This window comes from Entelurus aequoreus, linkage group LG11, assembly GCF_033978785.1.
Source record: "Entelurus aequoreus isolate RoL-2023_Sb linkage group LG11, RoL_Eaeq_v1.1, whole genome shotgun sequence".
In the NCBI taxonomy this organism is placed as follows: domain Eukaryota; kingdom Metazoa; phylum Chordata; class Actinopteri; order Syngnathiformes; family Syngnathidae; genus Entelurus; species Entelurus aequoreus.
The window spans coordinates 15,088,395-15,105,311 of NC_084741.1; the positions used below are offsets into that span (position 1 = coordinate 15,088,395).

At 43.8% G+C, this 16,917-nt stretch overlaps 1 protein-coding gene across 4 annotated transcripts in view; it reads right to left on the bottom strand.

The window, feature by feature from the left end:
- mettl6 (methyltransferase 6, methylcytidine) overlaps window positions 1-16,917 on the bottom strand; it is a 62,311-nt gene that overhangs the window by 23,319 nt on the left and 22,075 nt on the right. For 2 of the 4 annotated variants that reach the window (XM_062062593.1, XM_062062592.1), the window contains exon 6: window positions 15,987-16,219. The exons of 1 other annotated variant lie outside the window; for it this stretch is intronic. In XM_062062593.1, coding sequence (XP_061918577.1) covers window positions 16,009-16,219 — 211 coding nt within the window. In that variant the 3' untranslated portion in view covers window positions 15,987-16,008. Of the gene's footprint in view, window positions 1-15,986; window positions 16,220-16,917 lie in introns of those variants that run through there. One more of the 4 variants, XM_062062591.1, reaches the window with a different exon arrangement.

Below are 16,917 nucleotides of genomic sequence, written 5' to 3' on the forward strand. Positions count from 1 at the left end.
ACATTATGTTCTTTACAAGTGTATGTACACTTTTGACCACTACTGCATACTGGCTTCCCATGCACTTAAGATGCGACTTTAATTTACTGCTTACATATAAAATACTAAAGGGTCTAGCTCCAGCCATCTTGCTGATTGTATTGTACCATATGTCCCGACAAGATCTGCCTTCAAAGAACTCCAGCTTATTAGTGATTCCCAGAGCCCTAAAAAAGTCTGCGGGCTATAGAGCGTTTTCTATTGGGGCTCCAGTACTCTGGAATGCCCTCCCGGTAACAGTTAGAGATGCTACCTCAGTAGAAGCATTTAAGTCCCATCTTAAAACTCATACTCTAGTCTTTAAATAGACTCCCTTTTAGACCAGCTGATCTGCGGTCTCTTTTCTACTGTGCCCCCCTATCCTGCGTAGAGAGGTTAAAGACTCCCTTTTAGACCAGCTGATCTGCGGTCTCTTTTCTACTGTGCCTCCCTATCCTGCGTAGAGAGGTTATCGGGTGACCACAGATAAAGCACCAGCTGTTCAAAGTCGGGACCCAGGGTGGACCACTCATCTGTGCATCAGTTGGAGACGTCTCTGCGCTGCTGACTTGTCTCCACTCAAGACGATCCCCTGCTGGCCCCACCATGGACTGGACTATCACACTATTATGTTAGATCCACTATGGACTGGACTCTCACACTTTTATGTTAGATCCACTATGGACTGGAGTCTCACAATATTATGTTAGATCCACTATGGACTGGATTCTCACACTATTATGTTAGATCCACTATGGACTGGACTCTCACACTTTTATGTTAGATCCACTATGGACTGGACTCTCACTATTATGTTAGATCCACTATGGACTGGAGTCTCACAATATTATGTTAGATCCACTATGGACTGGACTCTCACACTTTTATGTTAGATCCACTATGGACTGGACTCTCACTATTATGTTAGATCCACTATGGACTGGACTCTCACACTATTATGTTAGATCAACTATGGACTGGACTCTCACTATTATGTTAGATCCACTATGGACTGGAGTCTCACAATATTATGTTAGATCCACTATGGACTGGACTCTCACTATTATGTTAGATCCACTATGGACTGGAGTCTCACAATATTATGTTAGATCCACTATGGACTGGACTCTCACACTATTATGTTAGATCCACTATGGACTGGACTCTCACACTATTATGTTAGATCCACTATGGACTGGAATATCACACTATTATGTCAGATCCACTATGGACTGGACTCTCACACTATTATGTTAGATCCACTATGGACTGGACTCTCACAATATTATGTAAGATTCACTATGGACTGGACCCTCACAATATTATGTTAGATCCATTATGGACTGGACTCTCACACTATCATGTTAGATCCACTATGGCCTGGACTCTCACTATTATGTTAGATCCACTATGGACTGGACTCTCACAATATTATGTTAGATCCACTATGGACTGGACTCTCACACTATTATGTTAGATCCACTATGAACTGGACTCTCACACTATTATGTTAGATCCACTATGGACTGGACTCTCACACTATTATGTTAGATCCACTATGGACTGGACTCTCACACTATTATGTTAGATCCACTATGGACTGGACTCACACTATTATGTTAGATCCACTGTGGACTGGACTCTCACACTATTGTGTTAGATCCACTATGGACTGAACTCTCACACTATTGTGTTAGATCCACTATGGACTGGACTCTCGCACTATTATGTTAGATCCACTATGGACTGGACTCTCGCACTATTATGTTAGATCCACTATGGACTGGACTCTCACACTATTATGTTAGATCCACTATGGACTGGACTCTCACAATATTATGTTAGATCCACTATGGACTGGACTCTCACAATATTATGTTAGATCCACTATGGACTGGACTCTCACAATATTATGTTAGATCCACTATGGACTGGACTCTCAAAATATTATGTTAGATCCACTATGGACTGGACTCTCACACTATTATGTTAGATCCACTATGGACTGGACTCTCACACTATTATGTTAGATCCACTATGGACTGGACTCTCACACTATTATGTTAGATCCACTATGGACTGGACTCTCACAATATTATGTTAGATCCACTATGGACTGGACTCTCACAATATTATGTTAGATCCACTATGGACTGGACTCTCACACTATTATGTTAGATCCACTGTGGATTGGACTCTCACAATATTATGTTAGATCCGCTATGGACTGGACTCTCACACTATTATGTTAGATCCACTATGGACTGGACTCTCACTATTATGTTAGATCCACTATGGACTTGACTCTCATACTATTATGTTAGATCCACTATGGACTGGACTCTCACACTATTATGTTAGATCCACTATGGACTGGACTCTCACAATATTATGTTAGATCCACTATGGACTGGACTCTCACAATATTATGTTAGATCCACTCTGGACTGGACTCTCACACTATTATGTTAGATTCACTATGGACTGGACTCTCACACTATTATGTTAGATTCACTATGGACTGGACTCTCACTATTATGTTAGATCCACTATGGACTGGACTCTCACACTATTATGTTAGATCCACTATGGACTGGACTCACACTATTATGTTAGATCCACTATGAACTGGACTCTCGCACTATTATGTTAGATCCACTATGGACTGGACTCTCGCACTATTATGTTAGATCCACTATGGAATGGACTCTCACACTATTATGTTAGATCCACTATGGACTGGACTCTCGCACTATTATGTTAGATCCACTATGGACTGGACTCTCACAATATTATGTTAGATCCACTATGGACTGGACTCTCACACTATTATGTTAGATCCACTATGGACTGGACTCTCACAATATTATGTTAGATCCACTATGGACTGGACTCTCACAATATTATGTTAGATCCACTACGGACTGGACTCTCACACTATTATGTTAGATCCACTATGGACTGGACTCTCACACTATTATGTTAGATCCACTATGGACTGGACTCTCACACTATTATGCTAGATCCACTATGGACTGGACTCTCGCACTATTATGTTAGATCCACTATGGACTGGACTATCACACTATTATGTTAGATCCACTATGGACTGGACTCTCACAATATTATGTTAGATCCACTATGGACTGGACTCTCACAATATTATGTTAGATCCACTATGGACTGGACTCTCACACTATTATGTTAGATCCACTATGGACTGGACTCTCACAATATTATGTTAGATCCACTATGGACTGGACTCTCACACTATTATGTTAGATCCACTGTGGATTGGACTCTCACAATATTATGTTAGATCCACTATGGACTGGACTCTCACACTATTATGTTAGACCCACTATGGACTGGACTCTCACTATTATGTTAGATCCACTATGGACTTGACTCTCATACTATTATGTTAGATCCACTATGGACTGGACTCTCACAATATTATGTTAGATCCACTATGGACTGGACTCTCACAATATTATGTTAGATCCACTATGGACTGGACTCTCACACTATTATGTTAGATTCACTATGGACTGGACTCTCACACTATTATGTTAGATTCACTATGGACTGGACTCTCACTATTATGTTAGATCCACTATGGACTGGACTCTCACACTATTATGTTAGATTCACTATGGACTGGACTGGACTCTCACACTATTATGTTAGATTCACTATGGACTGGACTCTCCCACTATTATGTTAGATCCACTATGGACTGGACTCTCACTATTATGTTAGATCCACTATGGACTGGACTCTCACAATATTATGTTAGATCCACTATGGACTGGACTCTCACACTATTATGTTAGATCCACTATGGACTGGACTCTCACACTATTATGTTAGATCCACTATGGACTGGAATCTCACACTATTATGTTAGATCCACTATGGACTGGACTCTCACACTATTATGTTAGATCCACTATGGACTGGACTCTCACACTATTATGTTAGATCCACTATGGACTGGACTCTCACACTATTATGTTAGATCCACTATGGACTGGAATCTCACACTATTATGTTAGATCCACTATGGACTGGACTCTCACACTATTATGTTAGATCCACTATGGACTGGACTCTCACACTATTATGTTAGATCCACTATGGACTGGACTCTCACACTATTATGTTAGATCCACTGTGGACTGGACTCTCACACTATTGTGTTAGATCCACTATGGACTGAACTCTCACACTATTGTGTTAGATCCACTATGGACTGGACTCTCGCACTATTATGTTAGATCCACTATGGACTGGACTCTCGCACTATTATGTTAGATCCACTATGGACTGGACTCTCACACTATTATGTTAGATCCACTATGGACTGGACTCTCGCACTATTATGTTAGATCCACTATGGACTGGACTCTCACACTATTATGTTAGATCCACTATGGACTGGACTCTCACACTATTATGTTAGATTCACTATGGACTGGACTCTCACAATATTATGTTAGATCCACTATGGACTGGACTCTCACACTATTATGTTAGATCCACTATGGACTGGACTCACACTATTATGTTAGATCTACTATGAACTGGACTCTCACAATATTATGTTAGATCCACTATGGACTGGACTCTCACAATATTATGTTAGATCCACTATGGACTGGACTCTCACACTATTATGTTAGATCCACTATGGACTGGACTCTCACACTATTATGTTAGATCCACTATGGACTGGACTCTCACACTATTATGTTAGATCCACTATGGACTGGACTCTCGCACTATTATGTTAGGTCCACTATGGACTGGACTATCACACTATTATGTTAGATCCACTATGGACTGGACTCTCACAATATTATGTTAGATCCACTATGGACTGGACTCTCACAATATTATGTTAGATCCACTATGGACTGGACTCTCACACTATTATGTTAGATCCACTGTGGATTGGACTCTCACAATATTATGTTAGATCCACTATGGACTGGACTCTCACACTATTATGTTAGATCCACTATGGACTGGACTCTCACTATTATGTTAGATCCACTATGGACTTGACTCTCATACTATTATGTTAGATCCACTATGGACTGGACTCTCACATTATTATGTTAGATCCACTATGGACTGGACTCTCACAATATTATGTTAGATCCACTATGGACTGGACTCTCACAATATTATGTTAGATCCACTATGGACTGGACTCTCACACTATTATGTTAGATTCACTATGGACTGGACTCTCACACTATTATGTTAGATTCACTACGGACTGGACTCTCACTATTATGTTAGATCCACTATGGACTGGACTCTCACAATATTATGTTAGATCCACTATGGACTGGACTCTCACACTATTATGTTAGATCCACTATGGACTGGACTCTCACACTATTATGTTAGATCCACTATGGACTGAACTCTCACACTATTATGTTAGATCCACTATGGACTGGACTCTCGCACTATTATGTTAGATCCACTATGGACTGGACTATCACACTATTATGTTAGATCCACTATGGACTGGACTCTCACAATATTATGTTAGATCCACTATGGACTGGACTCTCACAATATTATGTTAGATCCACTATGGACTGGACTCTCACAATATTATGTTAGATCCACTGTGGATTGGACTCTCACACTATTACGTTAGATCCACTGTGGATTGGACTCTCACAATATTATGTTAGATCCACTATGGACTGGACTCTCACACTATTATGTTAGATCCACTATGGACTGGACTCTCACAATATTATGTTAGATCCACTATGGACTGGACTCTCACACTATTATGTTAGATTCACTATGGACTGGACTCTCACACTATTATGTTAGATTCACTATGGACTGGACTCTCACTATTATGTTAGATCCACTATGGACTGGACTCTCACACTATTATGTTAGATCCACTATGGACTGGACTCTCACTATTATGTTAGATCCACTATGGACTGGAATCTCACACTATTATGTTAGATCCACTATGGACTGGACTCTCACACTATTATGTTAGATCCACTATGGACTGGACTCTCACACTATTATGTTAGATCCACTATGGACTGGACTCTCACACTATTATGTTAGATCCACTGTGGACTGGACTCTCACACTATTGTGTTAGATCCACTATGGACTGAACTCTCACACTATTGTGTTAGATCCACTATGGACTGGACTCTCGCACTATTATGTTAGATCCACTATGGACTGGACTCTCGCACTATTATGTTAGATCCACTATGGACTGGACTCTCACACTATTATGTTAGATCCACTATGGACTGGACTCTCGCACTATTATGTTAGATCCACTATGGACTGGACTCTCACACTATTATGTTAGATCCACTATGGACTGGACTCTCACACTATTATGTTAGATTCACTATGGACTGGACTCTCACAATATTATGTTAGATCCACTATGGACTGGACTCTCACACTATTATGTTAGATCCACTATGGACTGGACTCACACTATTATGTTAGATCTACTATGAACTGGACTCTCACAATATTATGTTAGATCCACTATGGACTGGACTCTCACAATATTATGTTAGATCCACTATGGACTGGACTCTCACACTATTATGTTAGATCCACTATGGACTGGACTCTCACACTATTATGTTAGATCCACTATGGACTGGACTCTCACACTATTATGTTAGATCCACTATGGACTGGACTCTCGCACTATTATGTTAGGTCCACTATGGACTGGACTATCACACTATTATGTTAGATCCACTATGGACTGGACTCTCACAATATTATGTTAGATCCACTATGGACTGGACTCTCACAATATTATGTTAGATCCACTATGGACTGGACTCTCACACTATTATGTTAGATCCACTGTGGATTGGACTCTCACAATATTATGTTAGATCCACTATGGACTGGACTCTCACACTATTATGTTAGATCCACTATGGACTGGACTCTCACTATTATGTTAGATCCACTATGGACTTGACTCTCATACTATTATGTTAGATCCACTATGGACTGGACTCTCACATTATTATGTTAGATCCACTATGGACTGGACTCTCACAATATTATGTTAGATCCACTATGGACTGGACTCTCACAATATTATGTTAGATCCACTATGGACTGGACTCTCACACTATTATGTTAGATTCACTATGGACTGGACTCTCACACTATTATGTTAGATTCACTACGGACTGGACTCTCACTATTATGTTAGATCCACTATGGACTGGACTCTCACAATATTATGTTAGATCCACTATGGACTGGACTCTCACACTATTATGTTAGATCCACTATGGACTGGACTCTCACACTATTATGTTAGATCCACTATGGACTGAACTCTCACACTATTATGTTAGATCCACTATGGACTGGACTCTCGCACTATTATGTTAGATCCACTATGGACTGGACTATCACACTATTATGTTAGATCCACTATGGACTGGACTCTCACAATATTATGTTAGATCCACTATGGACTGGACTCTCACAATATTATGTTAGATCCACTATGGACTGGACTCTCACAATATTATGTTAGATCCACTGTGGATTGGACTCTCACACTATTATGTTAGATCCACTGTGGATTGGACTCTCACAATATTATGTTAGATCCACTATGGACTGGACTCTCACACTATTATGTTAGATCCACTATGGACTGGACTCTCACAATATTATGTTAGATCCACTATGGACTGGACTCTCACACTATTATGTTAGATTCACTATGGACTGGACTCTCACACTATTATGTTAGATTCACTATGGACTGGACTCTCACTATTATGTTAGATCCACTATGGACTGGACTCTCACACTATTATGTTAGATCCACTATGGACTGGACTCTCACTATTATGTTAGATCCACTATGGACTGGACTCTCACACTATTATGTTAGATTCACTATGGACTGGACTGGACTCTCACACTATTATGTTAGATTCACTATGGACTGGACTCTCACACTATTATGTTAGATCCACTATGGACTGGACTCTCACACTATTATGTTAGATCCACTATGGACTGGACTCTCACACTATTATGTTAGATCCACTATGGACTGGACTCTCACAATATTATGTTAGATTCACTATGGACTGGACTCTCACAATATTATGTTAGATCCACTATGGACTGGACTCTCACACTATTATGTTAGATTCACTATGGACTGGACTCTCACACTATTATGTTAGATTCACTACGGACTGGACTCTCACTATTATGTTAGATCCACTATGGACTGGACTCTCACAATATTATGTTAGATCCACTATGGACTGGACTCTCACACTATTATGTTAGATCCACTATGGACTGGACTCTCACACTATTATGTTAGATCCACTATGGACTGAACTCTCACACTATTATGTTAGATCCACTATGGACTGGACTCTCGCACTATTATGTTAGATCCACTATGGACTGGACTATCACACTATTATGTTAGATCCACTATGGACTGGACTCTCACAATATTATGTTAGATCCACTATGGACTGGACTCTCACAATATTATGTTAGATCCACTATGGACTGGACTCTCACAATATTATGTTAGATCCACTGTGGATTGGACTCTCACACTATTATGTTAGATCCACTGTGGATTGGACTCTCACAATATTATGTTAGATCCACTATGGACTGGACTCTCACACTATTATGTTAGATCCACTATGGACTGGACTCTCACAATATTATGTTAGATCCACTATGGACTGGACTCTCACACTATTATGTTAGATTCACTATGGACTGGACTCTCACACTATTATGTTAGATTCACTATGGACTGGACTCTCACTATTATGTTAGATCCACTATGGACTGGACTCTCACACTATTATGTTAGATCCACTATGGACTGGACTCTCACTATTATGTTAGATCCACTATGGACTGGACTCTCACACTATTATGTTAGATTCACTATGGACTGGACTGGACTCTCACACTATTATGTTAGATTCACTATGGACTGGACTCTCACACTATTATGTTAGATCCACTATGGACTGGACTCTCACACTATTATGTTAGATCCACTATGGACTGGACTCTCACACTATTATGTTAGATCCACTATGGACTGGACTCTCACAATATTATGTTAGATTCACTATGGACTGGACTCACACTATTATGTTAGATCCACTATGGACTGGACTCTCACACTATCAACTAGATCACCTCGACGTCCATTGCACCGGTCGCCCAGGGGGTGGGGGGGTGGTGGGGGTGGGTGGGTAGAGGGCCTCACATCAGCGGTCCCCTCGTAAGGTTTCTCATTGTCATCCCATTGGGTTGAGTTTTTCCTTGCCCTCATGTGGGTTCTGAGCAGGATGTCGTTGTGGCTTGTGCAGCCCTTTGAGACACTTGTGATTAAGGGCTGCAGTCACGATCAAAAGTTGACATACACTTGTAAAGAACATAATTTAATGGCTGTCTTGAGTTTCCAATCATTTCTACAACTCTTATTTTTTTGTGATAGAGTGATTGGAGCACATACTTGTTGCTCACAAAAACATTCATGAAGTTTGCTTCTTTTATGAATTTATTATGGGTCTACTGAAAATGTGAGCACATGTGCTGGGTCAAAAGTATACATACAGCAATGTTAATATTCGCTTACATGTCCCTTGGCAAGTTTCACTGCAATAAGGCGCTTTTGGTAGCCATCCGGCCCAGTCACATAATATCTACGGCTTTTCCCACACACACACACACAAGTGAATGTAAGCATACTTGGTCAACAGCCATACAGGTCACACTGAGGGTGACCGTATAAACAACTTTAACACTGTTACAAATATGCGCCACACTGTGAACCCACACCAAACAAGAATGACAAACACGTTTCGGGAGAACATCCGCACCGTAACACAACAGAACAAATACCCAGAACCTCTTGCAGCACTAACTTTTCCGGGATGCTACAATATACACCCCCCGCTACCCCCTAATCCCCCACCTCATCCCCGCCCCCCCCAACCTCCTCATGCTCTCTCAGGGAGAGCATGTCCCAAATTCCAAGCTGCTGTTTTGAGGCATGTTAAAAAAAAAAAAGCACTTTGTGACTTCAATAATAAATATGGCAGTGCCATGTTGGCATTTTTTTCCCATAACTTGAGTTGATTTATTTTGGAAAACATTGTTACATTGTTTAATGCATCCAGCGGGGCATCACAACAAAATTAGGCATAATAATGTGTTAATTCCACGACTGTATATATCGGTGTCGGTTGATATCGGAATCGGTAATTAAGAGTTGGACAATATCGGAATATCGGCAAAAAAGCCATTACCGGACATCTCTAATGTAAACTTTTGATCGCGACTGTATATAAATAAACTTTGATTGATTTAAAGATCAAAACTAGGAGCCCAAGTACTGAGCCTTGGGGGACCCCTTTCAAGATCCCACACCTGGATAGATACAGATAAGTGAAGATAAAACACCTCCCTAGTAGTCAACTGCCGTGCCGTATTATCTTCTTTCATGTGGAAGTCGAGTCATTTTGCTGGTCCTCTGCAGTCCGTATAAAGTCAGGAGGACGCGCCCATGGAAACAATGCAGTGTGTTGACAACAATGCCATGTTGTGTGCTGACATCTCCTCAGCTAAATGCCCAGCTGGATGTTGTGGTTGTGTGGAACCTGGTTACGCTAAAAGCTGACATGTTGTGTCATGTCGGGTTCACACTGGAGTGTTGTGCAACAACGGGAAAATCCTCCCTGAAGGAATTGGTCACATGACCTTTTGTCATCTTTTCGGTCACTTCCTGTCTGCTTCCCCAGGATGAGAGAGTCGACTAAATCATTTGTCACTCCCTTCACGTAAGAGTCAGGTCAGGGTTTTTTTTTTTTCCTGACTGAACTTTCTAATGGTATAGAACATCCTGACATGTTTACTCTTGTTTATGAATGACATCATCATGCAATTCTTCTACTGGTACTTTACCGTTGGTCACAGATACAGTGGAACCTCAATTTACGAACCTTTATATTTGCCAACTTTTTTATTTACGAACTTTTAGATCTTGTCAAATATGCCTCCGTTTATAAACCATGTCTAGATCTGTGTACGAACGCTTCATTCATACATTCATTCATTCAGTGTCCTGCCTGCAGACAAAAAGCAGGGCACAGAATCTTTGAGGATGCGGCGCCCTCTATTACCCAGTAGTGTGTGTCTATTTGGTGTATTTTTTCACCTTTTGACAAGTTTTGTCCAATTTGCTAACATAATATGAGTCCAAAAAAGACTACATATTAGCGTAGAAAGGAGGAAATTGCTATAGAGCAAAAAAAACAAACAAAAAAACGGACCAAAGAGCACACCAGTATATAAGCCACACCCACTACATTTTCTCCCCATTTATTAGCCGCATCAGACTTATAAGCCGCAGATGTGAAATGAGTTATTTAGACAGAAATATTTCATGAATATTTATTTTCATACCTTAACTGTTTCCAAACAGTGTCTGTATCCAGGCAGTAAAACGGCTGCTCAAACAAAACAGAAGTCATCGTCATGGACCCACTAGCTGCGGAAGCTAGCTCTCCAATCAGCCAAACAGACTCAATAACTCCACGGTGACGTTTTGGTGAATTTACCGAGGAATTTGTGAAACCGAAACAATACAAAAAGAATGCCGTTGTAAGTTTATAAAACTAACACACTCATAGACGTGTTAGCATATTAGCTATGGCTAACGACGCTCTTGTCATTGCATTACAATAGCGTGTACAAATATGCACGAAAACACTCTTACACACATCACACATGGGACGGTTTGGTAAGTTAGAATTGTTTTAGTTATATTGTAAAACTTACAAACGTTGCTCGGAGTGATGACTGAAGGATCCTTTCGAGCAGTAACGCCATGGACGGCTTTACTTTTGGTTTAATGCAAAACAGGAAGGTCCCGCCTGATGGACAAAAAGCAGGGCACAGAATTTTTGGGGAGGCGGAGCCCTCTATTACCCAGTAGTGTGTGTGTCTTTGGTGTATTTTTTCACCTTTTGACAAGTTTCATCCAATTTGCTAACATAATATGAGTCCAAAAAAGACAACAGATTAGCATAGAAAAGAGGAGGAATTAAAATAAATAAGACTACTGTATTTTCGGGACTATAGAGCGCCCTGCTATATAAGCCGCACCCACTATATTTTGGGGAAAATCCCCCCCTCCCCCATTTATTAGCCGCACAACAATTATAAGCCGCAGATGTGAAATTAGTTATTTACACAGAAATATTTCATGAATCTCCTCTCTGAGCTGCCACCTTACCGTGGTAGAGGAGTTTGCGTGTCCCAATGATCCTAGGAGCTATGTTGTCCGGGGGCTTTATGCCCCCTGGTAGGGTCTCCCAAGACAAACTGGTCCTAGGTGAGGGATCAGACAAAGAGCAGCTCGAAGACCTCAATGAAAAATAAAAACTATGGACCCAGATTTCCCTTGCCCGGACGTGGGTCACCGGGGCCCCCCTCTGGAGCCAGGCCCGGAGGTGGGGCACGATGGCGAGCGCCTGGTGGCCGGGCCTGTCCCCATGGGGCCTGGCCGGGCACAGCTCGAAGAGGCAACATGGGTTCCCCCTCCAATGAGCTCACCACCCATAGCAGGGGTCATAGAGGTCGGGTGCGATGTGAGCTGGGCAGCAGCCGAAGGCAGGGCACTTGGCGGTCCGATCCTCGGCTACAGAAGCTAGCTCTTGGGACGTGGAACGTCACCTCGCTGGGGGGGAAGGAGCCTGAGCTAGTGCGTGAGGTGGAGAAGTTCCGACTAGACATAGTCGGACTCACTTCGACGCACAGCAAGGGCTCTGGAACCAGTTCTCTCGAGAGGGGCTGGACTCTCTTCTACTCTGGCGTTGCCGGCAGTGAGAGGCGACGGGCTGGGGTGGCAATTCTTGTTGCCCCCCGGCTCAGAGCCTGCATGTTGGAGTTCAACCCGGTGGACGAGAGGGTAGCTTCCCTCCGCCTTCGGGTGGGGGAACGGGTCCTGACTGTGGTTTGCGCTTACGCGCCAAACCGCAGCTCAGAGTACCCACCCTTTTTGGATTCACTCGAGGGAGTACTTGAGAGTGCTCCCCCGGGTGATTCCCTCGTTCTACTGGGGGACTTCAACGCTCATGTTGGCAGCGACAGTGAAACCTGGAGAGGCGTGATTGGGAAGAATGGCCGCCCGGATCTGAACCCGAGCGGTGTTTTGTTATTGGACTTTTGTGCCCGTCACAGATTGTCCATAACGAACACCATGTTCAAACATAAGGGTGTCCATATGTGCACTTGGCACCAGGACACCCTAGGCCGCAGTTCCATGATCGACTTTGTAGTTGTGTCGTCGGATTTGCGGCCTCATGTTTTGGACACTCGGGTGAAGAGAGGGGCGTAGCTTTCTACCGATCACCACCTGGTGGTGAGTTGGCTGCGATGGTGGGGGAGGATGCCGGACAGACCTGGCAGGCCCAAACGTATTGTGAGGGTTTGCTGGGAACGTCTGGCAGTGTCTCCTGTCAGAGAGAGTTTCAATTCCCACCTCCGGAAGAACTTTGAACATGTCACGAGGGAGGTGCTGGACATTGAGTCCGAATGGACCATGTTCCGTGCCTCTTTTGTCGAGGCGGCTGATTGGAGCTGTGGCCGCAAGGTAGTTGGTGCCTGTCGTGGCGGTAATCCTAGAACCCGTTGGTGGACACCGGCGGTGAGGGATGCCGTCAAGCTGAAGAAGGAGTCCTATCGGGTTCTTTTGGCTCATAGGACTCCTGAGGCAGCGGACAGGCACCGACAGGCCAAGCAGTGTGCGGCTTCGGCGGTCGCGGAGGCAAAAACTCGGACATGGGAGGAGTTCGGGGAAGCCATGGAAAACGACTTCCGGACGGCTTCGAAGCGATTCTGGACCACCATCCGCCGCCTCAGGAAGGGGAAGCAGTGCACTATCAACACCGTGTATGGTGAGGATGGTGTTCTGCTGACCTCGACTGCGGATGTTGTGGATCGGTGGAGGGAATACTTCGAAGACCTCCTCAATCCCACCAACACGTCTTCCTATGAGGAAGCAGTGCCTGGGGAATCTGTGGTGGGCTCTCCCATTTCTGGGGCTGAGGTTGCTGAGGTAGTTAAAAAGCTCTTCGGTGGAAAGGCCCCGGGGGTGGATGATATCCGCCCGGAGTTCCTTAAGGCTCTGGATGCTGTGGGGTTGTCTTGGTTGACAAGACTCTGCAGCATCGCGTGGACATCGGGGGCGGTACCTCTGGATTGGCAGACCGGGGTGGTGGTTCCTCTCTTTAAGAAGGGAAACCGGAGGGTGTGTTCTAACTATCGTGGGATCACACTCCTCAGCCTTCCCGGTAAGGTCTATTCGGGTGTGCTGGAGAGGAGGCTACGCCGGATAGTCGAACCTCGGATTCAGGAGGAACAGTGTGGTTTTCGTCCTGGTCGTGGAACTGTGGACCAGCTCTATAATCTCGGCAGGGTCCTCGAGGGTGCATGGGAGTTTGCCCAACCAGTCTACATGTGTTTTGTGGACTTGGAGAAGGCATTTGACCGTGTCCCTCGGGAAGTCCTGTGGGGAGTGCTCAGAGAGTATGGGGTATCGGACTGTCTGATTGTGGCGGTCCGCTCCCTGTACGATCAGTGTCAGAGCTTGGTCCGCATTGCCGGCAGTAAGTCGGACACGTTTCCAGTGAGGGTTGGACTCCGCCAAGGCTGCCGTTTGTCACCGATTCTGTTCATATCTTTTATGGACAGAATTTCTAGGCCCAGTCAAGGCGTTGAGGGGATCTGGTTTGGTGGCTGCAGGATTAGGTCTCTGCTTTTTGCAGATGATGTGGTCCTGATGGCTTCATCTGGCCAGGATCTTCAGCTCTCGCTGGATCGGTTCGCAGCTGAGTGTGAAGCGACTGGGATGAGAATCAGCACCTCCAAGTCCGAATCCATGGTTCTCGCCCGGAAAAGGGTGGAGTGCCATCTTCGGGTTGCGGAGGAGACCCTGAACCAAGTGGAGGAGTTCAAGTACCTCGGAGTCTTGTTCACGAGTGAGGGAAGAGTGGATCGTGAGATAGACAGGCGGATTGGTGCGGCGTCTTCAGTAATGCGGACGCTGTATCGATCCGTTGTGGTGAAGAAGGAGCTGAGCCGGAAGGCAAAGCTCTCAATTTACCGGTCGATCTACGTTCCCATCCTCACCTATGGTCATGAGCTTTGGGTTATGACGGAAAGGACAAGATCACGGGTACAAGCGGCCGAAATGAGTTTCCTCCGCCGGGTGGCGGGGCTCTCCCTTAGAGATAAGGTGAGAGGCTCTGCCATCCGGGGGGAGCTCAAAGTAAAGCCGCTGCTCCTCCACATCGAGAGGAGCCAGATGAGGTGGTTCGGGCATCTGGTCAGGATGCCACCCGAACGCCTCCCTAGGGAGGTGTTTAGGGCACGTCCGACCGGTAGGAGGCCACGGGGAAGACCCAGGACACGTTGGGAAGACTATGTCTCCCGGCTGGCCTGGGAACGCCTCGGGATCCCCCGGGAGAAGCTGGACGAAGTGGCTGGGGAGAGGGAAGTCTGGGCTTCCCTGCTTAAGCTGCTGCCCCCGCGACCCGACCTCGGATAAGCGGAAGAAGATGGATGGATGGATGGATATTTCATGAATGTTTATTTACATACCTTAACTGTTTCCGAACAGTGTCTGTATCCCGGCAGTAAAACGGCTGATCATACAAAACAGAAGTCATCGTCATGGACCCACTAGCTGCGGAAGCTAGTTCACAATCAGCTAAACAGTTTCAATAACTCCACGGTGACGTTTTGGTGAATTTACAGAGGAATTTGTGAAACTGAAACACTACAAAAAGAATGTCGTTGTAAGTTTATAATACGAACACACTCATAGACGTGTTAGCATATTAGCTAAGAATAACGACGCTATTGTCGTTGCATTACAATAGCGCATATAAATATGCACGAAAACACTCTTACACACATCACACATGGGACGGTTTGGTAAGTAAGAATTGTTTTAGTTATATTGTAAAACTTATAAACGTTGCTCGGAGTGATGAATGAAGGATCTTTTCGAGCAGTAACACCATGGACGGCTTTACTTTTGGTTTGATGCAAAACAGGAAGGTCCCGCCTGATGGACAAAAAGCAGGGCACAGAAGTTTTGGGGAGGCGGAGGCCTCTATTACCCAGTAGTGTGTGTGTCTTTGGTGTATTTTTTCACCTTTTGACAAGTGTTGTCCAATTTGCTAACATGAGTCCAAAAAAGACAACAGATTAGGGTAGAAAGGAGGAGGAATTAAAATAAATAAGACTACTGTATTTTCTGGACTATAGAGCGCCCTGCTATATAAGCCGCACCCACTATATTTTGGGGAAAATCCCCTCCCATTTATTAGCCGCACAAGAATTATAAGCCGCAGATGTGAAATGAGTTATTTACACAGAAATATTTCATGAATGTTTATTTACATACCTTAATTGTTTCCAAACAGTGTCTGTATCCCGGCAGTAAAACGGCTGATCATACAAAACAGAAGTCATCGTCATGGACCCACTAGCTGTGGAAGCTAGCTCTCCAATCAGCCAAATAGACTCAATAACTCAACAGTGACGTTTTGGTGAATTTGCTGAGGAATTTGTGAAACTGAAACACTACAAAAAGAATGCCATTGTAATTGTTTATAATACTAACACACTCATAGACATGTTAGCATATTAGCTATGGATAACGACGCTATTGTCGTTGCATTACAATAGCATGCACAAATATGCACGAAAACACTCTTACACACATCACACATGGGACGGTTTGGTAAGTTAGAATTGTTT